This window comes from Brachyhypopomus gauderio, chromosome 1 (genome assembly GCF_052324685.1).
Source record: "Brachyhypopomus gauderio isolate BG-103 chromosome 1, BGAUD_0.2, whole genome shotgun sequence".
In the NCBI taxonomy this organism is placed as follows: domain Eukaryota; kingdom Metazoa; phylum Chordata; class Actinopteri; order Gymnotiformes; family Hypopomidae; genus Brachyhypopomus; species Brachyhypopomus gauderio.
In genome coordinates, this window is record NC_135211.1 from 35,733,476 (window position 1) to 35,759,830 (window position 26,355).

The following is a 26,355-nucleotide window of genomic DNA, read 5'->3' on the forward strand; positions in this document are numbered from 1 at the left end:
ACTCAGTCAAGCTGTAAAAGTCCATCACTCAATCACAGAGTCTTCCTTATAACTCCACTGTTGATAAATATAAGAAACTGGTCATGTGCAGTAATGTTGATACGCATTGAAATATAATCATGCTAACTGTACTTATGTTAGTGAGTACTCATATACAAGTTGAAGTGTAAAACTAAGAATCCGCTGCAATCAGCTTTAGCTGTTTGAACCTGGACCATATGTATGTAGTCCTAGTGTAGCAAAGGAGTGGAAAGCCACAAGGTGCCACTGTTGCATTTGTAGTACACTTGAGGTACATTTCACTGAACAGTTAAAGGAATTTCAGGTGGTGGCTGTGGCCAAGACTAGGTTGTACTGGATATAATCCTGAGTTTAGTAGTCATTTTATAACAATTTGTGCAGAACCTGCTGCATTTTAACAAAATGCTCTTATGAGTGTAGTGGTAGACTGACATCTAATGTGTTTTATTATGTTTAATGAACATCTAATAAGGCTTTAGACAGGTCTACATGCATGACATTAAATATCCAAGTGTAATGACTGAAAGCATTAATAGCAAATTTTCATACAATATTTTTTAGGACAGATCAATTGGATAAAGTTGGTGTCATCTATTTCATTTGTTTCACTTTATTCTGAGACCTGAAACAACATCTACAATAAACTTTAAATGTAAATTATAGAAATGACACATACGTTTCCTGATGTAGTAAAATGAATGGTATGGATTTAATAGCATCTTGAACTTTTAGAAATAACTCTGAAATTTTTTTTCTTGAATGTGATTCATAAAAATCTTCCTAAATGTTTATTCATCTTAAACAGCTTAGAACTCATTTCAAAATCTTAGAGAGTCAATTGTAGAAGCATCAGGACAATGGTATTCAAAGTAAAAGATCTTTATAATGAATTCATATCTCATCTAGCTTTTAAAAATAAAAATCATTTGTAATTAAGTAAATGGGGAAGCATTGCTAAGAATACTTTATTCTGAATAAATTCTAGAGGTTAGAGAATGCTACTTACTGTAAGTAATATTTTCATACGAGTCTTAGCAAAAAAATGAAGCAAGTGCATATATAATCATATTTTTTCCGTGTTCTTTAACTGAACCACTGTTTTATGACATTTACCCCATTACCCATTTGAATTTTAATATCATCTCCTACGTCTTTGGAACTGTGATTACCAAAAGCGTTAAAAAAACTGCGAATTTCCCATGCATGGTCCTTCCGACCTCTCGTTGTTACGTTCCTAGGCAACCGTAGCTAACGAGTAACTTGGGGCTAGGTAGTTAGCTAGCTACCTGTGTAACGCTTTTAGTTTCTCACATTTGTGTTAAAATGTACTCATTTCAGTAAACGGCTTTTCGCACGAAATTAATTAAGATTAAGAGGAGTACCGTTTAGGTGCGCTGTGTCTGTGACACAAGTATGCAGCGCATTGTCGAAAGTTTCTGTGTGGCGTCCGAGCAGACAGGGATCCATCTGCAGCTCGCCTGCTGTAGCTCACACTGTGCCTTCCCCAGACAGGGCAAGAACCTCGCGGTCTACAGCAACACCAGCTCCGAGGTAAGAGCTTGAACCAAAACGATGTCATTTTATATTGGCTAATACTTATTAGCTAACCTAATATGATCAACATGTTCTGTGAAACTGAGGTATGGGTTATTATGTATTGAGATACTCTGATATTGATGAGTTTTTATTTCCCAGCGACCCCTACATCTCACTGGTCACCATACCAGTGTCTCTGCCTTGGTGTTTGGGTCAGAGAGAACGCCGCTTCTGCTCTGCTCTGCCTCAGAGGACTATGTGATTGTCTGGGATGTTGAAAACTGCTACAGACAAGTGAGGGAAGGTAATATATTACTTTCACATTCTGTCATACGTCGTAATTTATGTGGCATCCATGTTTACTTTTTGCTTAAGTGGACTCCTGTTTGTGTTTTCCAGGTGTAACTGCTTCAGGTGTGGTTGTTGGCACTCTGCTGGGGAACGTGGAATATCTATCATTGTGTGCCCTGAATGAGAGAGTGGCTGTGTGTTCAGGCTCTAGGGTGGTTGTGTTAAATGCAAAGGTGTGAACAGCAGCAAGCTTACTGAATCACACATACGGCATGATCAGAACACGTGTCATTTCGCAGTTTAATCTTTCTCCCAGAATCTTGATATATTTTTGCCAGAGTTTTGATTTATCTAACATGTGTTTCCTATAGAGACAAGAAGTACTGGCAGTGTTGGATGGTCACTTGGGTCCTGTAACTGCTTCAGGCTTTTGTCCATGGGACCCAAGCCAGCTCATCTCTGTCTCAGAGGATCGGACATTGAAGGTAATTAGACTCCTTAAAACATAGCAGTTGTCATTTGGTGTCCTTGCTTTCAGAATGCAGGGAATTAGTCATTTACATTGCTGTTTTGGTTTATTCAATAAAGAAAAACTAAATATGTACCAATTTCCTTTATGTGTGACTATGTTTATACTAGATTTGGGATGTGAAAACAGAAGAGATCTTATATCAGTCTCCTGTCCTCTCAGGTATAGACACAGTAATGTCCAAATGTCTTACACAACCCCAAAGATTATAAGCTATTTATCACAGCAGTTTACATGTACATAACACCAATGCAATAAAACATTAAAACAGATTAACATTTGCTATATAAAAATTTGAAAAAATCTTTTGTGATCTCGAAATGGCTAGAAGAATGCTCAAGGTTTGGCTTGCAGAAAAAATGATATGACATGATGACTGCCGCATACACATTGAAAATGTACAAAGCACTTAAAGTTGGGTAGAGCACATTCCCTCGTTCAACATAATTTAGACTTTGGGGATCAGCTGGCAGAGGAGAGAACAGATCAGGCAATTGCTGGCCTGACCTTTGGGCATTATTTTCTTGGGTGGTCTAAGATTTGTGTGGTGCTGTATGTAGCCTAATTCATAATAAAGCTGAAAAGTCAGACTTTTCTATCGGTGTAGTGTGTTCGTTGTTGCCCTTTTTGATGCAAACGAATGCTGTCCCACAGGGTGTCCATTGCTCAGTTTGTTCTTCTTGGATGAGCACAGACAGTTTGTCACAGGGTCTGCTGATGGACAGGTTAGTTAAGTTCATGAGCCCATACATCTTTGCTTATGGCTACCGATATACTATCTAATTCCACACTGTTAATGTTCATGGTTAAAAATCAACTTCAAGGTCTGGTGCTACACTCTCCCTGAAGATCACAAATGCCACATAGTGATGAAACTGGATCTTCAAAAGGTTGAGCAAAGGCACAAGAAAAGAGTGAAGAACAGTAATCACAAACAGACTAAGCCAGCAGGTCAGAAACCATGAAGAAGTTTAATTTAGCAACAAGCTTTAATAATACTGTTCCAGCTGCTAAGATAATGCTTCTGGCTTTATATCCTAGAGCTTCACCCAGTCCTATTCTGATGTTCTAGTACATTCTCTGCCAGAGAAAGCATCTGCTTTGGGTGAAAGAAGTCCGACTAAGCTCCTGTAGCATCTTTTTAGGAACACTCTGTGATGCCCAGCGAGGAGATGTGGAGACAGCAAAGCCAGTCCTGAGGATCTGGGCCCACTCACATCAGCCGGGGCCCTCTAGCATGCTGCAGAGGTACTGCCCTCTGACATATTTTCGTTAAAAAGCAACTTTGTAAACTGTGTAAACATTTGAGGCCAAAACATTTGCGCAGGACCATAAATATAAGTGTGTTCTTAGATCTGTGAAAGCTTGAGCTTTCCAAAAAGGCTTAGAGATGTGAGAGCAAACCAAATGGCAAAAACAGATACCAGAGAGTGGCAGAGCCAATATACTGCAATGTAGCACACATTTCATATTATGCCACAATGTAATATGATGTGGCATAATATGACATATGTAAAGGCTCCATTATGTTCTCTCAGTTCTACCAACCATATGATGGAGAATCCTGTATTGCCAGTCTTATCCTTAATTCTGTGTGATGTTTGGCCCAGGCACAGATGTAATTTGGGGGGGGATGGGGGGGACATGCCCCCCCCCCCCCCACTTTTTCAAAAGCTGGTTTTGGTCCCCCCCCAGTTTTAAAGGGTTAAAACGAAATATTTAAATAGCGTCGAATCCATGTCCCCCCCACTTTTTAACGGTAAAAAAACTAATATTTAAATAGCGACGAATCTAGCGCTAGGACCATGCAGAAAACGACCGCTCCAAGTTCCGCTCCGGTAACACTCCGTTCGTTCGACACCCCCCCCCCCCCATCCCAATCATCAATTTATTTGACAGGAAATTAGCATTAATTTTTTCATATGGTCAATGGTTTTAAGCTACAATAATGAGGTACAAATACACATTTTAACAGCAGACTCCTCTGTGATTCATAAGTCTTGCCATGATCATTTAGACTTGAGTTTACATTGTAGACTGCAGTAGTGACCAGTATTATAAGTGCCTTTGATGCAGTGACGTTCTGTCTCAGGATGTCTTTACTTTACTTCACAGCAACAGTGAAATATGGATAGGGAGTTCAGATGGACTCTACTTGCTTGACCTGGCTACTTCAGAGCTTCTTGCAATCCTTCCTTTCAAAGGTATTTTCTGTATAACTGTGAACAGATGTTCCTGATCACCTAAGTGTGCATCTGTGTGTGTTTACATGTACATATGTGGGCATTTTGAAATGTTGGGCCATAAACTTGGTAAGTGCAACAATTTGGGGTGGTAATGTGCTAGTTCCCCCTGCTGAACCCCCAGAGAGAGGTGCGTTGGAAACTTCTGCCCCTCAGTGCTTCTTTTTACATTTGAGTTCTGACACTTAGTGTCAGGGATGTGGAGCTGGATCTGAGGGATTGAGTATAATGTTCCATGATAAGACCAACAATGGAATACCAGTGGTAGCAGTTTCTTAGAGGAACACTGATGCAAAGTAATAGAAATATAATTTCTGTTTTTCTGTTCCTCATAGATGGACTTGAGCTGCACAGGAACTTTGCTCTAGCTTTAAGTTTTTTTGGGCAGTCATGGCCTGGTGGTTAGGGAACTGGTCTTGTGACCGGAGGGTCGTGGGTTCGATCCCCAGACCTGAGGCCATGACTGAGGTGCCCCTGAGCAAGGCCCTTAACCCTCAACTGCTCACTTGTATAAAAAAAATGAGATAAAAATGTAAGTCGCTCTGGATAAGGGCATCTGCCAAATGCCATAAATGTAAATGTAAGTCAAATTTGAAGGCAGATGAATGGACAAGAATTGCCAAAAGAAGCATAGTCTGTTAATCTCGATTGCACCAATATTTGATTGATTCAAGAGAGATACAGCACCTTAATTCTAAAATGGCTGCAGTATGCTGAAGATTACATATACAGATATCAAAAAATGGATTAATTCCTTAGCCTGTATAACATTTCTTAGGGTCCAGATCTGGAGAAGCTATCAGTTCTGTCATACTGATAAATACATAAGTGTGTCTGCCAAATGCTGTAAATGTAATGTAATATGTAACATCAGATAATCAATTGAAAATCGCAGGTGCTGCCAGAGTAGACAGCTCTGATCGATTCTTCAGGCTGTATTTTTGCGTAGGCCAAAAATTGTAGTAACATATGTATACTGGCAGAGCACTGTGGTGGTTTGTGTGTCCCTGTTGAGAAAGGACATCATTCAGTGATCGTGTAGGTTACCCTGGCAATATTTTATTCATCTAAATAAAATGTACATAGTATCTCTGTAAAACAAATGCTTACTTTTGTTTCCCCAAAAGACATACCTGGTTTGAGCATCTCAACAGTTGGGTCATGGGCTACCTCCCAAGGGCACAATAACAATGTAAGTAATTTAATGTGGTTTTTTTTTTTTTTTTTTATCCAGAGAGGCTGTTTATACCGTGCATTAACATGCCTTTTTGTTGATTGGATAATTTTTGGATATCATTTGGATAAAGGAAAACCCAGGTCTAAACTCTTCTAGGACATATTGTGATTGGATTACAATCAGATCAGATCACTCAAACTAGATCAGAGACAGATCTTAACTACATTTAATATAAGGGTAAATGGAACATGTTTTCTGATATTCACATACAATTATGTAAATGGAAATACATACAGCTGACTACTGACAACAGGTAAGACATTTAATAAACACAGGAATGGATGTCAAATATCCTGCACCAAACCAAAATGAGGGTTTCACACAGAGCTCAGCTCAGACCAGTCAGTCCACTCATAATGACCTCTAAAGAACCCACGACCTTTCCAGCTCCACAAAGGGATTGTGATATAGGCACCCTCTTTGTTCGTTTTTTGCTGAATTAAGCCCATTACACTGCTAGAAGGCTCAACAGGGAGGTCTGGCATCTCAGATTCAACCACCTCCAGCAGACGTTTAAAACACAGCCCTACACTAACTAAACCTCAGCAGCCAATGATTCTTCAAACTGTAAGGTCCTTACTGGCCTGCCAAGGATATACACAGGCCCAATAGCACAATTAATACATACACAGTAAAAATGACAAAGGCCTGACATGACAGTCTACTCACCTGCCCAGTCCTGTCCATACCAAAGACACCAAAATAACCACACCATGTTGATGCTTGATGTACTCTTCATGAAGCCAAATTCCGCAAGCAAGGATGTGACAGACTCTGTTACAAATACCTTACACGACAGGTGATGAGTGGATATGAGGGGCTGGAGTTCTCTGGTAGTGGAGCACTTCTCCTCCTCCACTGAAGCACTTGACTACTTTAAATAATTTCTTCCATATTTGACGGTTTCTCGCTTGCTACTCATACTGTGTATTATAAACTGTGATTATGGCAGGGAGTTAAATGGAGATGATGTATGTATTGGTGTGCTTTTTACATGAGTAAACAGTAAAATCTGATCTCGTCTGGTTACACTGAGGACACATTTTAGTGAGAAGCCTATATGGAACCCAAACATGAAACACATTTGTAAACAAGGTGTAAACAGGCCCATAGTGTCACTGTCACTTAGTCCCTATTACTGCGAGTACAGCTGAATGACCGTTGTAACAGTACTGGTTATGAAGTCTTCCAATGTAAACATCTCCAAAAATGTCAAGATGAATTCTAATGTTACAGTGAAATCTAAATTCATGTTTTTCGTACAACAGTGGGACACTGAAATTGCAGCTCTAAATATAGCTTAATTCATGAGCTAAAATATTAATAACATTTGTCAGTTTACCCAACCACCGTTTTAACAACCTGTATTAATATGAAAATATGAGGTCACCATGCAGATTTACACAGATTCTTTCTGCCTTAAACATACAGTATATGAGGCCTGTTAATATTCTGTCACCTCAAAATGTCTCCAAATTGCAAAGGCATTTTGTCTGTTGTCCAAAACTGCAACGATTTCAGTCTTTCCCCATTCTTCCATTTTGAAGAAAATCTCTCTATATTAAAACCTTATGGATCGTATCTGTAAGGGTGTTGTTATTGTTTCCCATTCTGAGAACATGACACATGTTTAGCACTTGTACGTGTACAAATTGTATTTAGGAGTTTCATGAGTACAAGATTATTTGAGATGTAACCTTCACATCCTCAGATTAATGCAAGACTTTTCTCCTGCTCTATTTTGAGTGAGTGAAGTAGACATTTCTTTGTAAGTTTAAAGTAGAACAGCTATATACAACTATACACAGCTACGCAAACCATATTTCTCTCTCTCTTTTTCTCCCCCTCTTCCTCTTTCTCACTCTTCACGTAGATGTGGTGCTTAGTGTCCTCTCTGTTTGAGGCAAGAGTGGCACTGCTGGATGTGAATGTTGCTGGGCTGAACAGCTCGTGTTTCCTAATGGAGGATGGAAAGGAGAGCCTGTCAGTGTTACCCAGGTATCCTTCTACAGAACAACTCTATATACAGTGGGGAAAATAAGTATTTAGTCAGTCACCAATTGTGCAAGTAGGTGACCAAATACTTATTTTCCACCATTATTTGCAAATAAATTCTTTAAAAGTCAGACAAAATGATTTTCTCAATTTTTTTTCCACATTTTGTCTCTCATAGTTGAGGTCTACCTATGATGTCAATTTACCGGCCTCTCTTATCTTTTTAAGTGGGAGAACTTGCACAATTGGTGACTGACTAAATACTTATTTTCCCCACTGTACTTCTCAATACTCTTACTAATACATAATTTTTTCTATAACAAAAACTAACTTTTGTTAAAGGTTTTTTTTGTAGATTGCATATACAGTGATAATGAAGAAACCCTTTAATCCCACTGGCCACAAGACTCAGTTATGACTGGAGGTGATGTTAATATTAAATGACTGGTGACCTCAGTTTAACAGCCGATTCACTTCATAGGTTGCTTATCAATCACTCCAGGATTGGAATCACATGTTTTAGAGCACACAAACCACTAAACTATGTGGTGTTGTGTACCCCTCAAGACTGAGATCTGATATTTTGACAAATCACAGAGTTTGTGATCTTCAGTAATCTACACTAGACCACTTCTGCAAGGTTTCAACACTGTTAGGAAATGGCAGCATTAGGAATGAACAGCAGACGCTGCATTTGGGCTGCTACCCAACTCCCTGTGAGCCCAACTGCACATGAGCCGTAGGTCATTTGTGGCTCCCCCTTGATGGAAAATTCAACCACCAACTTGTTCCAGTCTTACGATTTTAGACACTATCTTGATGAGCGGGCAGTCTCGTTTTGCTGAAAAAAATGTGTTTAGCTGCCTGTGTGGAAAATGCAGTGTTTGACAATTCTAGTAATTTTGTGTGTGTGCTGCCTGTATTCAGTTCTCCCCCAGTTCCCATCTCACCTTTGAATGCTGAGCTAAAGAAACAAGACCCAAAACCTCTGAAAAAAACAGGTCAGCTTCTCCACGTTCTATTCTATTCTGTTCTATTGGACCATCTAGTGTGGCCTACTGGACCATACTTGATAGTCCAAAAGATTATCTTTTCACCATAGTGAACATTTGACTGATGACAGCAGAACCTATAAAGTGTTACAAATAAAATGTTACCAGACATTTTAGTTTTTTTTACCTGTCTTTATGTACAGCATAGCTTTACACATTCCAAAGGAAGGAATTAAACATTTCAGCTTCTTTTATTGGACTTCTTCACTTATTCCTATTTCCTATTTCTTTTCTCCTGTTCCTTGTGTTTTCTTTCCTGCTGTGATATATGGGGTGCAGCACATTTTACTAATACATTTGTCTAATGTGTCTAATGCTCTGACACATTAGGTATTTTTAGATACCATTAATGTTGAATGTTAAGCAAACCTAATTCTGTAAGAGAAGGCCTGCTTTATAACACTGCTGAGAACTTGGTGTTCCTGTTAAGGAATTTTTGTAGGGCACATAAATGCCTGAACCTTGGTAGACCAACACACAGCCAGACCTGACACAGCTATGAGCCAAGAAGATGGGACCCTTGTATGGGATGATTCCTTTTTTATATTAGCATGTCAGGGGTATTACATTTATTATTTATCATATAGTATATTTTTGGATATGAGTTTGATACTGCTGACTATAGAAATAAATGGAGGAATTGCCTTTAAGCCATGCCAAGCCCCAATAAAGCTGCGGAAAATAGACAGCAGTTTTATATAAAGCCCTTTAAACATTTACAGGCCAGAGTTGTGCTAGTTAAGAACACAGCAACTTCTAGATATGGAATCAAGAACAGAACTGGAAAAGCTTGCAGAGTGCAGTTTAGCTAGTGTGTGGCTATAGTATTAGCTCCAAAGCCACAAAAATGTACTCTCTTGTTGCTCACCTTTCATACTTCTCCCTCCTCTTGCTACAGAAAAGTGAACATAAATTATGAAGGCTGTTTGCTAGTTCTTGAGCTGTAGACAGACAGTGTTTGTTATGTGTTCTGTGTGGTAAAGTGGCTTTAGATCCTACCGCTCAGTCACGGAAACTTGAGACAAGCAGCTTTCCTGGAGGACCCCTGAAGAGAAATTGAAAGACAAAATGCTGTTTCTAGTTTAGTGTACTGGCAAATAGCCAGGATATCATATAAAAGGATATTCAGAACACATTAAAGAACAATTATTTCATACATTTTTATAAAACAAGGTGTAAACCCATATATCAAAACACCAAAAATGCAGGACAGGTTTGTGAGACAAAAGTTGGGAATTCAGCACGCAGCATGTTGAATAATCATGAGTTGGGTTAAGGCAACCGAGGCTTTTGGGGGCAACCGAGTTCCATGAAATTATAGTGTGAACTTACAAAATTCAGTGAAAATGCTGGCAATTTGTTCCTGTTCCTTATTATGGAAGCAGAGCCTTGTTGCTTTTAGAATACCTATAGTATGTCTTGGAAAACTATGGTACAAGGGATCTTTCCTCAGGAACAAAAGCCTCCAATTCTTTGAAGAATTAGGGAGGATGCACTCTTCTTTGCAATTGGCACTCCATGTTCTCTATGATATTATTTTCATGCAAAAACAAACTTTAAAGATTTTGCATGCAAAAACAGCAAAAAAAAAAACCCTTTCATGTATGTAATTATCCCACTGACAAGTGTAAATGTGAAAGTTGCGAACATAGAAAGAATTCCTGTGTATTTATCATCTTTTTTCATTCTTGAATATTTTTTTCTTCTCAATATGACAGGTGCAAGAAGTGCAGTGTCTTTGAATCATTTTTGTGTTATTCTCACATGGGGGTGGTTTGACACTTTAAGGTGGCTCAGGGGTGGTAGGCATATACTCTATGGGTTGATGTTTCCTGGTTTTGAAATGGATAGCACACTACAGAAATCTCCAGAACATGGCAGACATTAACGAACATAGACAGGTGAGTTAGACTAACCCACATTTTGCTTTTAACCTGGCTATCTATCTTTGTGTCCATTCCTCAATGTCTGCAATATTTTGGAAAATGCCGCTTGTAGTGTCACAAAGCCAGTAGCCATCAGCCAATAGCATTCGCTGACAGAAATGCTCACCCTGTCCCAAGACACCCCCAAGACCTGCACAAAAAAGTAGCTGAAGCAAGTATACTTGTCGTGTCATATGAAGACGATGTTCAAAATGAGAACAAAAAAACATTAAACATTACATTGAGTGTGACATTCTGATAAATGCACACTAAATAATTTTTGTTTTAGGACTTTCAGTTATACTTGCATGTGCAATATTTACACATGCAAAATGGTAAAATGTACATATTTAAAATGTTCACCATGCATTTTTGTATGTTAAAATGTGTGTAATTATATTTAGAATTTTTATCCCTGACATTGCTTATTAGCATCCAGCCTAAAACTGTATGTCCCATATATAACTGCCTTTGTAACTGATTTTTACTTGAAACGAAGAGCGTTTTCATTAATACCTATTTACAAATTAAATTATTTGAGAAATGGTCTTAACTAACTTAAACCACTTAAATTATCTTATTTGATCCAAGGTTTCCAGTAAAATGAGACCTGAGGGAATCTAGATTATTTCTAGCAAATTTCTCCTTTTTGATACCTGTATGCTGTGGGGGGAAAATGTTCTTTTAAGCAATTGCAACCGTTATGCTTATACTTCAAAATCTTTCCAATCTCTTCTTGAATGGAAGCTATTAAGCAACAGGATGAGTTCTAAATGAAGGAGACAGAGGAATGAAAACCACATGTAAGCAGCATGTGTTTGCACCCATCAAGGCAACGTGCCACACCACATACTGGCGAGTTTGGCTTGCAAACTGGTAGAGTCTCGACTTGAGTGTTGCATTTCTAATCAACCATTTCAGGCTCCTCTTAATGCTAGCCTTAGTTACTGTATAAGGTGTCAAAAGAATCTGCCAAAGTCGGTTCTCAACGCAAAGCCCAATACCACGGCCCGCAAATAGAAATGGCAAATATGGACATTTGGTGCTTCTCACAGCTGCGACATGCTTCATTCTGTGAAATGCCTTTGTGCTCTTTCTGTGAGCAAGGTATTTGTACACCAATATGATATTTATTCTCTTTGTACTAGCTCCAACTCTGTCTCTTTTCATCTTTTTTCTCATACTTCTTGACACTGTCTCACCACCCCAGAAAGAACCATCTAACTAAGGTCTGTGCTGTCTGATGAGAAACTACTACAGAATGCCTGTGCAGATCTTCATTAACAGCTGTGTGCAAAATACATATATATATTTCTTGGTTTCCATCAATTGAAAGTATTGTACTTCTGCAACAAGTCAAAGCTATCCAAACCAGGAGATCCAAACTAGCAAAAAACACGAGAGACAGGGAAAATGAGTACTCACAAAGACCAACAACCAGGAAGACCAAACACAGGGTTTAAATACATTAAGTAACAAGGACATAACCTAGACATGTGAGAATTATTACAATGAGGCATAGACTGAAAGAGGGGACAGAGAACTAAATGGGGGGTGTGATAACAGAAACCAAAACAAGGGACCACATGGAGAACGAAAAACCAGGAAGCAAAACAAACCAGCCAACCAATACCCACCTACCACCCCAGCCCCCGCAACCCACGTCCCCAATACCCAAGCAAAAACACAGGACTAAAGTGGCAAAGGGACAGACAAAGCAGAATCAACAGGGACAGGAGCAGAAGACTAAATAGAGCCAGGTGAACAAAATTAGATGCCGACAGGAGCAGACTGGGCCAAGCGAGGAGCTAGGACAGGAACAGAAGTGGAAGAACCAGGACCAGGACCTGGAAGAGAAACAGAAGCTGGAGCAGGACACAGATCAGGAAATGGAGATGAGGAGGCCAAACCGGAAGGGGACACAGGAACAGAAACAGAAGCACAAGGACTAGAAACAGTAATTGAAGAAAACGTTGTAGCAGATACAGAGACAGACGCAGATACAGAACTGAAATGCAAGACAGAGGGCAACAGGAAGACGAGACAGGATGCTGGACAAGACATTGGACTATACCAGACTGTACAGACAAGGACTAATCACAGGAACCGGAGATTGAGGAATACAGGCAGGTAAATGCTGAATTGATTTAAAAATTCTTTTGTTGTCTAAATGGTGCTAAATGGTCTGGCCCCACAATATCTGAGTGAACTCATTGCATACTGTAACCCATCTGGCTTGCTGAGCTCTCAAAATGCAGGGTTTCTCTTACTTAAAATCTTACCTAAAATTAGAAAGACTACAGTGTCACGGTGAGGCGGCCCCCTACCGGTCGCCTCCGTCCACAGCGGCTGTTGTTGTTGTTTTGTGACGTTGTGTGCGTCCCTCAGGTGGGCGGAGTCCATAATCCGTCTCACCTGAGGGTCGTTTGTTTGCCTATATATGTCTTGTCTTTGTACCAGTTGACCGCTGGTCATTATATCCTTAATTTGGATCTTTTGCACGGGTTTTGGTTTGCACACTTTCTATTAAACCATCCTTTTTCCCTGAGACTTGGCGTGATCGCTTCCTATTTAGTTCGCACACCCTGCCCTTCACATACAGCTTGAGGCAGAGCCTTCTCCTTTAAAGCCCCTCAGTTGTGGAACAGTCTTCCATTTTCAATCCAAGATTCAGGCATGTTTCCAGTTTTTTAAATCTTGGCTTAAGACTCACCCATTTAATCAAGCATTCAGTTAATCTACTGCATATGTAGGTGTAGAGTCTTCTTGTAATCTGAGATATTGGTGCAGTCATCCAGCCACATCATGCTGGATGTTTGTGACGATGACTTGGGTGAAAAGCAACGGCTCTCATGACTGTGGTCGCCTCCAGGCTCCTCCCTTTTGTTATTCCTAGACCTAGAAAATGCTTGTTAGTGGACAGGCCAATGCACCGAATGGACACACTGATGCTGCCTACCTGAGGCCCAAAATCTACATTGGAGGGATTGCTTGGCCTAGATATAGAACTATAAATATGGACTGTTCCTAGCTGGGCCACCCAATGGGGGATGGGTTCCCTTTTGAGTCTTGGTCCTATCAAGGTTTATTCCTAATCCCTGCATAGGGAGTGGCCACTTGCCACTGTCTTGCTAATTAGGGAAGCAACATTGGAAGCAGACTTGGGAACTTCTGGGGACCTTTGAATTGCTCCAGGGATGGTCTCTGGAACAGGCAGGTCTGCCTCTGGAGACCTCTGGATGTCTGCCAGGTTTGCATCAGTTTTAAACGTCCTTCCACCATACTCACCTCTTCAGCTCTGTGTATAAGCAATATGAGTGCCCACCTCGGTGCCTTGTCCTTGAGAAAAAAACCAACATTTGCCAATGTCCAGTACACTATGGAAAGATAAATATTTACAGAACAACTCGCTGTACAGAACGAAACTGTCCGCAGACCCTTCTCCTGAGTATGTCACGTATGGCTCCACCCTCCACTTTGTTTTAGTTCTGCCCTTGTTTTAGGTTTCCTTGGTTTCACTTCTGTCTGTCACACCCCTGCACCTTGTGTCCCCACCTTTGATTACCATTTCCAAGCATCTCGTTTAGTTCCTTGTTCCACCTCCTGTATTTATTGCCTGGGTTTTCCCTTTACATTAGTCCGTTATTACTTTCGGTATGTTTGTGAAGTCTGTGCTATCTGTTAATGCTAGATGTCTGTGTATGCTCTACCTGTGCTACTAACCCTGGTATCCAATGAATTCTGAGAAACCTGTATATCCTGGTAATCCTGCATATATATTGTTTCTGCCTATTGTGTTTGGTTTATTTTATTGGTCATTGTTGCATCCATGTGTACCCGCTTCTGGTCCCAGCTGTCCATCATTGTCTTCTCAGTTAGGCAGTCCTAGTGTTTGGTCGTACTGTTGGATTGAGTTCTCATGTCTAGTGTTTCCCTGTCCCTAGTCTTAATGTTGCTTAGTAGTAGTGTCCGTGTGTTCATCATTGTTTGGTTTAGTTGTACTTTGTATCAGTGTTTATTATTATTAAATTCTGTTTCTCCTGCACTTGCGTCCCGCCCCACTTGTGTATTCGTTAGTTTACGCCAGAATAGGCCATTAAGGAAAGTAAGTTTATTCGCTCACCTTTTTGAAGATAAAGATAATAGATAGTCCTCAATGAACTGACGAAGAGCCATAGATGTTTTATTTTGATTCGCTGCATCCATTTGTCTAGTAAAAAGGGGTCAGATGGAGCTGGACATAAGTGCGAATATTAAAGCATTTTATTAAAAGAACAAGCAAAATTAGGACGAAGGTGGCAATATAAAACGAACAAACCAAACAATACTAATGACAGTATCCAGCTACAGCTAACAATAACCAGAGTTGTATAGTAACGAAGTAGAACTACTTCACTACTGTACTTAAGTAATAAAATGCTGTATACTTTATATGAATATTTTTTGTTCTTCTACTTCCACTTTTACTTCATTACATATTTTCCATTAGTTTAATACTTTTACTCTGATACACTTTTTACATGCTGTATAGTTACTCGTTACAATTATAAACATGTTAGCTAGGAATCAAACCCATATTAGCATCACTGCCAGAGTGGTAGATGGTGCTGTGACCGGGTCAAGCGATCAGGCTGTCTCATGAGAAAACTGCGCATTCTCCGGTCGCGTCCCGCCTTGTACTCTGCTGCCTGCCTTCACTGAACACTTGAGCTTCGTAACCTAAGTATACTTGACGCGTCATGACTGGCACAAGGGACTGCACGTCGCGAGGTCGTGCACCTCTCGATTTTTTGTTCGTGCGAAGTTACAAGGTGAAATTCATGCACTTGTACAGCACTTTCAAGGTCCATTTTCACCTTCAGCTTAATTTACATATTTATACAAATACACATATAATCGAAAATATTTGAAATAATTAGCTTTTTATCACATTAAAAGAGATGGTATTTTGTTTGGTAAGAGCAGAAGAATACGTGTATTACATAAGCTTGTTGGCGTTTTAATGTACACATATTGACCTTCCACACCTCCAACATCGAGTGATCGTGGAAGTGAGGGTGAGGAAGGAGACCACCTTTGGCCCTACCTAGAGACAATGTTTGAGGACCCTACACAGAGACGATGTTTTCGTTTGCCGGCCTGAAAGAAAATTCCTATTGGATCAAGTACCTACTATTAAAGAGTGTGAAATATTGGCTTTCAAAAATTCACCTTCGAACTTGAAGAAACACATCAAGCTAAGTTATAAATATAACGCACAGAAGACACACCAGCTTGAGCTATCAGTAAGCACGGGTTAGGTTAGCTATCTTAGCTAGCTAGCTAACTAACCTAATTATGTTCATGACGTGTTGCAGTATTCACTTAACATTAGCTGGCAATCATAAAGGCTATGTCATGCTGAATTGTCTTTTTAGCAACAGTAAGCCGTGTCTCTCTTTGTGCTGAATAATCATGTGCCCATTTTTATAGTTTAGTGTTTTTATAGGGTAAGGGCATTTATTGAGGGTAAACGCAGGACAGTAGGATCACCCTTAGAACCCAATGGACGGATTTTACATCCAAAATTCACCTTGTTTTCTCAGCTAAATTAAGGATAACTTGTACTTCTCCGTCTACGACGTAGCGAGACATAGGTTATCTGGTGTTAAGCCATTTTTAAAGTTGCTACTTGTTTTTACATACAGAACACTTGTATTTGTGGTCTTTGAAAGGTTTGATTTGTAAATGATATATAAAAAATTGATTAAAGTAAAGTATGAGTCTCTAGTACTTTATACATGTAACACTGAGACTGAAACAAAGGGTGTAGAACTACACGAGGGGCATGACAAAAGAAACCAAAACAACTGACCAATGGAGAATGAAAAACCAGAAAGCAAAATGAAAACAGAAACTTGCCATAGGAACTGAAATGCGAAGGTGGGGGTGATTGTGACGGACTAGTTTTTAAAATCTGTTTCTGATTTGTCAATGATAAAACATACATTTTTGCTGAATTCATTAATACACTTATTTTCATTACCATCCTCTCTAGTTAGTCCATTATAGGGTTACGTTACCAACCCAAGTGTCTTTGTCCTTAGCCACTCCCTCCAGCTCCTCCTGACAGAATCCCAAGGCATTCCAAATCCAGCCCAGAGAGTTTCTCCCTCCAGGAGATCCTTGATCTGCTCAGACCTCCTCTCAGGTCACCATACTTGGTATACCTCCAGTGGGAGACGTCCAGGGGCAAAACTAGACAAAAGTGCGTCTAAATAAATTTAGCGTGTTACCCAGTTTTCTCCGAATTTAGACTGCTGCACTGGCAATTCCAAGTATTAATGCATTTTCTCTGAGAACATCTATACCATAGTGAAGATTTAATGTAGTGATTTATTGTTTATGATAAGACATAACCTGAGAGAAATGCTGGGAGAAAATATGTATAAAGGGTAAAAGCCAGTCTATATAAAAGCAACCAATTTTCTCTTAAATTAAAACAAAAAAGCTGTAAAGAAGCCATTTTTTCTTTATTACTCTAGACTTGCCTGTATATTTCATTTTGAACACAGAGGAACAGCTCAATAGTGAATAGTTGAATAGTGCTGGGAAGAGGAATGCTAGATGTATGCCCCTAGAATTCAGCTACATGATATTTAGAGACCAAAGTCTACATTCTTCTTGGTACTGCAGGACAGAACAAGAAAAAGGTTACTTGGGCTCAGGATTAGGGTTAGGTTGATTAACCCTAGCTGGGATAGCTCAGATACCTATAAGGAAACCAGTCTGCTATGATCCATATCATAGAGTGGATAGAGTGGAACTGAAACTGTATTAATGTTTGAATTAACCTAATAGTAGAATGCTGAAGATTCATTCTCATGATTACAAAATATTACCATGCCTCGGTAAATGCTTTTGTAAGGGTTAATAAGATGTAACTCCCTGCCAATTTTTAACTGTTTCATAAATTTTGCACGAGTTCATAAAATAGTGAAGTGCTCAGTGGTGGATTATGCCTTTTTTGCAAGAATCTGTTTCCCGTAAAATCAGTCATATTGCAACAGCCATATTAAAGCTTTGGATGATGTAAGTTTTACTGTTATGATTATTGAGACAATTGAAGTGACAACTTACCAGCTCCAATACATTCCACTGACTTCTAGACAAAAAAACGTATGAGGGACTTGGAATTTGAAGAAAAACAATGAGTTGAGAAAATTTGATGCAGATGCAGTTCTGAGATTGGCAACCATGTCCTCAGTTGATGGGAGAACTGTTTTAAGAAAGTGTTTTAGACCTCATTAGAACTGGAAAAATTAAATTTTTTAAGGGACATTTATATAGAAAATCTAGTGCATTATTGTTTGTAGTGATCCCTTTGAATCAATAATGTTCAGCAGGAAGAGGAAAGTATGGAACTATGGAAACTATGGTATATTTTACATATACATCTTGTCACTTTACAGGCGCCAGAGCGAACTAGTAACTCATTGAATCATAGATGTGGATCAGAGGTAAATAAACTAGATATTTTTTTTCGGCATGAGATATCGGAAGTGTGGCGTGAGAGCGTGTGAAGACGGTCAAATGCGTGTGTCTCACGCTCAATGCGTGAGAGTTGGCAACCCTTTTATTTATGTGTGTGTTCACACGTCTTGTTAGTCTAATGTGCTTGTTAGGCATTATGTATATATTGTGTGTCTTTTCCCATGCTTGTCTTGAGTCAATGTGAGTCTATGTCGTGAGTACCAGAGGTGTATAATCCAGGTTCAGAAAGTAAAAGTCCTCACCAGGATTTTGCTCAGGCTTCCTGGATTGTGTTGATTCCACTCATTTACCTGGATTGCACTAATTAGAAAATCTAGCAAGCTTGAGCAAAATCCTGGTGAGGACTTTTACTTTCTGAACCTGGATTATACACCTCTGGTGAGTACAACGTTGTATGTTACCTGTTTGTTAAGCGCTGCTTCTGTAGCTATTGTTCATGAAATCAACCACATGTGTAGGGTTACTCGTCTCTGCATCAAGCCTTACCTCGCATGTTAAATATCTCCTCTGACAGTTATACATACATAAATTCTATCTTGATCAGAGAGACCAATTTGTTCAATATGGAGTAGGAAACTATTCTACAGTGGTACAGTGAAATTTTAATTTAACTTAAGTATTATACTTAAGTAATGTTAGAGCAGAATTGTGTATATCTACATGAGGTCACCACTCATGTGTTTATCAAATATTCAGCAATATTTGTGAACCATTTCTGAAAATTCAGTATCATATCTATTTTCTGGACATAATGTGACTGGATGTAAACGTATGTGTATGTTGTAAGGTGACCTGGTATTCCTTGAATGGCACAGTGTAACTTCATTCATTAATTCATATTGTAGGGGTGAGAAATCATGCTCTGGTTTTCCACAAAGTGGTGAAGTCATCAGGATACGCCACATCTCCTCCGTAAGTCACTGCATTCTGTGTTCATGTGTAAGGATTTAAGAGCAGTTTACACAATCTATTTTGTATGAAAAATGGGGCTTCCCTAAGAGAGTGAATAAAGTGTGGAAATGTAATTCTATTAGTAGGCCGATGTTTACACCTAAGACCAATATCAAGAAAAAGAGCAGCACCTCTAAGGAAACAAAAAATAATGGGTAAGGCCTAGAGATCCTACAACTACTTAATAACATTTCCTCTGTACCTAGCTAAGAGTAAATAAAATGTTTTAATGTATTTCCCCCAGTAGATCTATTCTACGAGAGTATCCGTTACATTCTACAACCCCAAGTGTCCCTCATAGTCAGGTGTCTGTCTCCACCGTGCCAAACCCCATTCACTGCCTCCAGTACTCAGGTGAACACATGACATCACATCAAGTTGAACAATGTTTTCATCTATCTTAACTAATGTGACATTTATTTCCAGCTATGCACATCAGTGGTCCTTGTCCCAATAATAATTTGATTGTGATTTTTAAAGGTAAAATATGAAATTTTTATTTTTTTTGTTCCCTTTTATAATGAAGCAGCTAGAGAGCAAAAAATCTTATCATTCTCATATTTCCAGTGCATGATTAGCTGACTTATACTTGATTATGATTATGATTAATAATACTACATTTCATTGGATAAAACTATGTAGTGAGTCATTGGCCTTCTCCAAGTTACAGTTCTAAGATCATATTATAATGGAGTTCTTTGTTTTCACCTTTTCAAAAAATATTGATACAGTGAAATCCTTTCCTTTATTGCTTTATTTTTGCTTTGAGGATTCACAAAAGCACTGTTGACTTTTGATATCTGTAGGTATATATGCTTATATACTGATTTACTTGATAAAATTCTCATAACAATCACTTTTTAGGTACATTTTATTACTTTGATATGAAGAACAACTCACTTGCCAGTATCAATTAAAATATACTTTCCACAAAAAATTGAATTTTCTTTAATCAAAAAGCACACAATTAAAATCCAGTACAATTAAACATACAATACTTTGTATACAAACAAAAAATACAATATTTTTTTTACATTAAACACCACTGAATCACTCACATTCACAACACCTGTTGAATAAATAATTTAATTTGAATATGTAGGATAGCTTTATGACTGGCATTAGACATCAAATGGTAATTTCTGCTCTACTGAAAAAGTAAAGCATGACTGAATACTCAGTGAGGTGCAATGAAAAATATGCAAAAATATCCATAGCATTATGTCATTCATACATAGTTTTTTACTTACCTGAGACTAATGTTGCATCTTTAGACCAGTCTCTCCATCAACAAAGCCCTCAATTTGCACTAGGGTTAGGGTTAATTCCTCAATTTGACACTTGCAAACCTTAAAACATCAGAAGAGAACACAAAACCTCAACATCTATTAAATTACTAGCAGGCAGAGGTCTCATCAAGAAAATGAACCAATGTTCATTAAAAGCAGGCATAGCCAACATTTGTTTTGTTCTAATTTTAATAATAAACATTTAAATAACCTACCCACTTGAGTCACCACCACATAAACAGCTAAATTAGTTTAACGGTAAAATGGGAAGATCATTTTTTTTTTGTCAGGAAGGCTAGCTAGATAACGTTATCTAGCTAACGACATTTCCGCTTGTCAAATTGGTTTTGACTAAGCTCCCTCTTTTCGGCAACTTTATTGCCTTTACTTTTATGGAAGTGAAATAAACGTCAGGGCTTTCCTGTATAGTTACACATAGACTTGATAGCTAGTTTGTTTTCTAATCTGGTAATGTTAGCTGACCTAGCTGTGCTACAACAAATATGAACATTAATAATGTTAATGTAACAATACTAGAGAAATTACTTTAACTTGACATTACTAAGATTATATGATTAAAATGAACATTAAAGGTAATTATGAACAGTGACATACTATATCTAGCATTATGTAAACAAAACTCATTCCCCAACAATACTGAACATTATTCACCCTAACCCTAACGCCCTTTGCATATAGTTGAAAAGTAAACATTTATAGAAAAAGCTAGCTAACTAGGTTCCATAAAAAAAAACCTCTGTACAAGTTGACATGGCTTCAAAGTACCAACATGTGTCACGGTGAGGCGGCCCCCTACCGGTCGCCTCCGTCCACAGCGGCTGTGTTGTTGTTGTTTTGTGATGTCGTATACGCCCCTCAGGTGGGCGGAGCCCGTGATCCGTTCCCACCTGATGGTCGTTTGTCTGTCTATATATGTCTTGTCGTCGTACCAGTTGACCGCTGGTCATTATATCCTTAATTTGGAAATAGTGCACGGGTTTTAGGTTTGCACACTTTCTATTAAACCATCATTTTTCCCTGAGACTTGGCGTGATCGCTTCCTTTTCGTTGCTCACCCCCGCCCGTCACAGAATGACCAGCCACCCTTCGGAAGCCGCCGAGTCTCTTTTTCTTTCTCCTTCGTTCGTGGTCATGTCTCGTGGTAAGTGTTTGTCTGCATGGTGTTTTGTGAAGAGTTCCGCCGTGCTTTTGTGTTGTGTTTGTGGCACGGCGTGGACCAGGGCTGTCTGCCCTGGGAAAACTCTTCGTGTCTGTTTGTTAGTTTGTCTGAAGAGCTCCGCCGTGTCTGTGTTTGTGGCACGGCGAGGACCAGGGCGTCTTCCCTGGAAAGGCTCTTCATGTTTTGTGTTTGTTAAAACGTGTGTTCATGTCAACGGATGTGTGGATCAGTGTGCGTGCTCGTTATGTTCTATGTTGAATGTTTTGTGTGTGACGCGGTCGCCGCTCGTCACCGTCGCCTCGCTCCCCGTCGCCTCGCTCCCCGTGTGTCTTGTGTTAAATGTGGGGAGCGACTGCGACTCTGAGCGGCGCGCGTCACTGTGTGTTTATGTAGAGCACGCATGTGTAGGTCCCGTCTGTCTGTCTGTGCACCGTTTTTGTTTGCTTGTCTAGTCTTTGCGTGTGTGTCCTAGCGTGTTGTCTACTGTTAAGTGTAATTCCACGCTTGCTCCTCCCTTTAAATGTGTGTTTGGGAGGGGGGCGGTTGTGGTCCCGTGCCACTGGGTATGGCACGGAGGGCGTCTGAGGCGCGTTTGTGTTCTATGTTGGTGTTGGGGTGTGTGTGTGTGTGTGTGTGCTGTTTCTGTGCAGGTGCTTCCCCCTGGCGGTGTCGTGGTGTTCCTGGACCTTGTGGGGGTCTCCACCTGGCAGGAGCCCCCTTGTGTTGTGGGGTGACCGGAGCTCGGTCATGAAGAGCCCCTCCCTAGAGGGCTGGGGCCCCCGGATGTTTGGGGACCATGGGACTCCGGTCTGAAAAGCTCCTGCTGAGGGAGGAGATCCTCCCTCCTGCCCGGGGTGACCAGGAGGCCCTTGGGGCTGCTCCCTAGCCCGCGTCGGGGGTGCTCTGGGCCTCGGTCTCTGGCGCTCCTGGGTTGGGTGGAGGAGTCCACCTTGTGATGAGGGACCCCGGGAGGGGTTGGCTCCCCCAGGAGGCTGGGGTGACCCCTAGCAGAAGGCAGGGGTCAGCTCTGGGAGGAGGTAGGTCCAGGAGGTGAAGAAGCCACGCCTCGGGGAGGTAACCTGCACACACACATACGCTAAGGACGACACAGGAGCCATAGCTCCTCGTCCTCACACCTGTGGGGCTCACCGGCCAAGGGCCGGTTAGGGCGCGAGGGCCCTGTGACCGACCGGGGCGTGGTTATGTGTTGTTAACGGCCCAGTCGGTCCAGGGTCCCGCCCAGGGAGGTGAGCTGACTAACGTTATGTGTTTTGTGTTTCAGCTCGTGGACTGCAGGAGGTGTATCCCTGCCTGTCCTTGCCTTCCTGCCCCTTCGTGTTGTTGTGCAGCCGCTGTGTGCCACACACCCAGTGGAGGGGAGTGCGGCTTGGTGGGGGGGTCTGTCACGGTGAGGCGGCCCCCTACCGGTCGCCTCCGTCCACAGCGGCTGTGTTGTTGTTGTTTTGTGATGTCGTATATGCCCCTCAGGTGGGCGGAGCCCGTGATCTGTTCCCACCTGATGGTCGTTTGTCTGTCTATATATGTCTTGTCGTCGTACCAGTTGACCGCTGGTCATTATATCCTTAATTTGGAGATAGTGCACGGGTTTTAGTTTTGCACACTTTCTATTAAACCATCATTTTTCCCTGAGACTTGGCGTGATCGCTTCCTTTTCGTTGCTCACCCCCGCCCGTCACAACATGTTCATGGACCAGGTATTATCATAAGTCTAATAAAGAAAGGCAATAACTTAGCTTACGACCGAGATAACCAATCCACACAGTAAAAAATTCCTCTCTATTAAAAAATGGCGGGTATCATGTCTTGACCAAAGGCGGATGTGCGGATTCAAACGGATTCAATTTTATACTTAAGAAATTCTAGTTCTTATTGAATCTTAATATTACAATGTAGAAATTATGACCATTAATTTACTCAAAGTACTAATTTTACTCAAAGTAAAAAAATTTTAAAGTGTATGTTACTAATCTGATGTTTGAAATAATGGCGTTTTGGTATTCAGATTCCAACATACTAATGTATTATTAGATATTGGGATAGAATACCTCAGTTGATGTATATTTGGTAAACTCTGAAACTGGTTTGTTACTACTGGTCATGTAAAAATGTCCATAATACGGAGAGGGACATACGTTCTGTCTGTTTATCCAAACACGTTTGCAGACTCTACAGAGTGGCGCATCAGTTACAGGAAACCCACTGGCAACTGTAACTACAGAGTTCATCACAGGGCATAAAGGGTGAAGTTCTGAAGTCTGCTAATTTACTGCACGGATAATCGAGCATGTATTTCACCTGCTGACAGAAATCCCACAAACCAAACACCATGAATATGGCTGCAGAAGACGCTTGGCATGGTATTATGGGATTATGGAAAGATGATTCTTTCCAGGGTGTGTCTTCAGCAAGTGCGGGATGGCCGAATCCAACATGGGCCGTTATTCCAGAACACAAAACACATAAACACATAAACACATAAACACATAAACACATAAACACATAAGTGGCACCAAACAAAAATGGCTTTTTCCCCTTTGTCCTCATATTTTTCTTTCCTTCTTTAATGCTAACTGCTTGAATATGCAGCAAAATCAAACATATCCACTCTCCATATTGAACAACACTGTCCTGGACATTTTTCATCCACATGTCATGAGCTATTTTTCATATATATTTACATTTATTTGTTTTTTACTGTGCTCAGGCGATGGGAAGCAGATTGTGTGTGGTACTGCCGATGGGTCTGTTTTTATATATGAGGCCTCCCTCACTGGCAGCCCTGCAGTCTACACAGGTATGACAGCACAAGCGGTTACTTCCAATCCTGGGGAGTTTTGCTTTTTTCTTCTTATTTGGTTTTGGAGTTCCTTTTCATCTCTCTTCCTAAATGAGTTTTACAGAAATGATTCAGTGACTGTTATTTATTGAACCACAGTTTTCTTTGCTCTACCAAAGTAGTCAGTCATGTAATAGAATAGAGCCAAAACTCTTGGGGTAAATATAACTCTGGCAGGACTTCTCTGAGCAATGAGCTGCATTTGTCCTTGTTTGAAACTCTGAAACTGACAGGATAAAGAAAAGGCCCTTCCACCAGAGGGCAGTAAGAGAGAAAAGAGAGTTTCACAACTTTGTCATGTTTTTCATGTACCCCATGTTATAGCATATACTGTGATACTGAAGTTTACTAGAATGAAATTGTTGGTAAATTAGAAACTACATAAGTACATAACTAATTCTCAACAGCCTATGCATAACCATTTACATACAACAATTACATTTAAGTATTTAAATATTCATTTCTTTCTTCTTATTATTAATTCATTATTATTGTATCTGAATAGTTTTTTATGATAAACAGTTATATTACTCTTTGCAACTCTTTGGCATTAATGAATTAATGAATTCACATTCCAATGATGTGGTGCAAATGCTACCTGTTTGCAGGGCATAACAAGCCAGTGACCTCCGTGTGCTGGAGTCACAGTGGGCAGTGGTTTCTGAGTGTGTCTGATGACCTGGCTATCTGGCCAACTCAAGTTGCTGAACCAGTTCTGACCATGGTAATGTACCCAAAAAGAGAAATTATTGCTTTTTGGGATTAGTTAAAGGGTTATTACCCCAGTGTTTTGTTTCTGAGGTATTTAACAGAGTAATTTCATCTGTACTCCCTTAATGGACGTATAATATGGGTAACTAGGAAACCATTTCAGTATATGGAAATTGCTGGCATAGGCACATTTAGATTGATCCATTTTTCCAGAGTGAATGAATGAGAGAAATGAGTGACTGAGGTGGGGAGTGTTGCTCTTGGCTGCACTGTGAAGCTCCATCTCTCGAGGCTGCTACTGAGGTCTCAGCAATGCACTGAGCATGTGCAGACCACCTTGACCCCTTTGATGCTCTACAGTGTGAGCCAGGCCTGGACACTCTGCTTTTACTCCTTGGTAACTCCCTCAGGCCTTAAACTCTGTTAGGATGAAGGAGGGGCTGAAGGAAGCCAGACCTGGCAAGGGATTTCAGCGTATCACCACTTGTGTTGCAATAAGCAGTTTAGATGTTTTGGTAATAACAAAGACCTGGTTGATAAGGGGAAATGAGTGGGAGAAGGAAGCAAGAGAGAAGTGAGTCATTCCACATACTAGAATCTCTATTAGACTGAAAGCTTTCTGACCGGGATTAATAAGGGACTGTGTATCTGCTGATGGGGCCGTACATCTGTTTTACATTACATTAAGAATTCTCCCTTCACTTCCATATGCTAATTAAGATAATTCGGCAACGTTTAGATGATAAATACAATTTTTTTTGCTTTATGTAGCCTAGCATTTAAAAATAAATATCATTAAATCTCAGTGTATTTCTCCCTTAAAATGCACACACCAGTGCACAAGCAGCTCTGGTGACAACATCATGGTGCTTACGGTCTTAAGCCGTCCACTGAGCCCTTCTGAGCTCCTTTTTCCAAGTGGAAAAAAGAATTCCTCTGTCTTTTCCATGAAGCTCCTTGCTGGCCATTTTTGGTGAAACAGAGAGAGAGAGAGAGAGAGAGAGA

General features: G+C 40.2%; 1 protein-coding gene across 4 annotated transcripts in view; it reads left to right on the forward strand.

Moving 5' to 3' along the window:
• The first annotated feature begins 687 nt into the window (after window positions 1-687).
• Window positions 688-26,355, forward strand: part of wdr27 (WD repeat domain 27) — a 63,095-nt gene continuing 37,427 nt past the window's right edge. Inside the window, exons 1-17 of one of the 4 annotated variants that reach the window (XM_077012329.1) lie at window positions 688-1,572; window positions 1,717-1,861; window positions 1,957-2,081; window positions 2,220-2,333; window positions 2,488-2,539; window positions 3,032-3,102; window positions 3,202-3,328; window positions 3,523-3,625; window positions 4,493-4,581; window positions 5,748-5,812; window positions 7,731-7,855; window positions 8,780-8,853; window positions 19,208-19,274; window positions 19,397-19,468; window positions 19,561-19,667; window positions 24,508-24,597; window positions 25,248-25,363. In XM_077012329.1, coding sequence (XP_076868444.1) covers window positions 1,435-1,572; window positions 1,717-1,861; window positions 1,957-2,081; window positions 2,220-2,333; window positions 2,488-2,539; window positions 3,032-3,102; window positions 3,202-3,328; window positions 3,523-3,625; window positions 4,493-4,581; window positions 5,748-5,812; window positions 7,731-7,855; window positions 8,780-8,853; window positions 19,208-19,274; window positions 19,397-19,468; window positions 19,561-19,667; window positions 24,508-24,597; window positions 25,248-25,363 — 1,680 coding nt within the window. In that variant the 5' untranslated portion in view covers window positions 688-1,434. Of the gene's footprint in view, window positions 1,573-1,716; window positions 1,862-1,956; window positions 2,082-2,219; window positions 2,334-2,487; window positions 2,540-3,031; window positions 3,103-3,201; window positions 3,329-3,522; window positions 3,626-4,492; window positions 4,582-5,747; window positions 5,813-7,730; window positions 7,856-8,779; window positions 8,854-19,207; window positions 19,275-19,396; window positions 19,469-19,557; window positions 19,668-24,507; window positions 24,598-25,247; window positions 25,364-26,355 lie in introns of all 4 variants that reach the window. The other 3 variants (XM_077012339.1, XM_077012348.1, XM_077012320.1) reach the window with 3 other exon arrangements.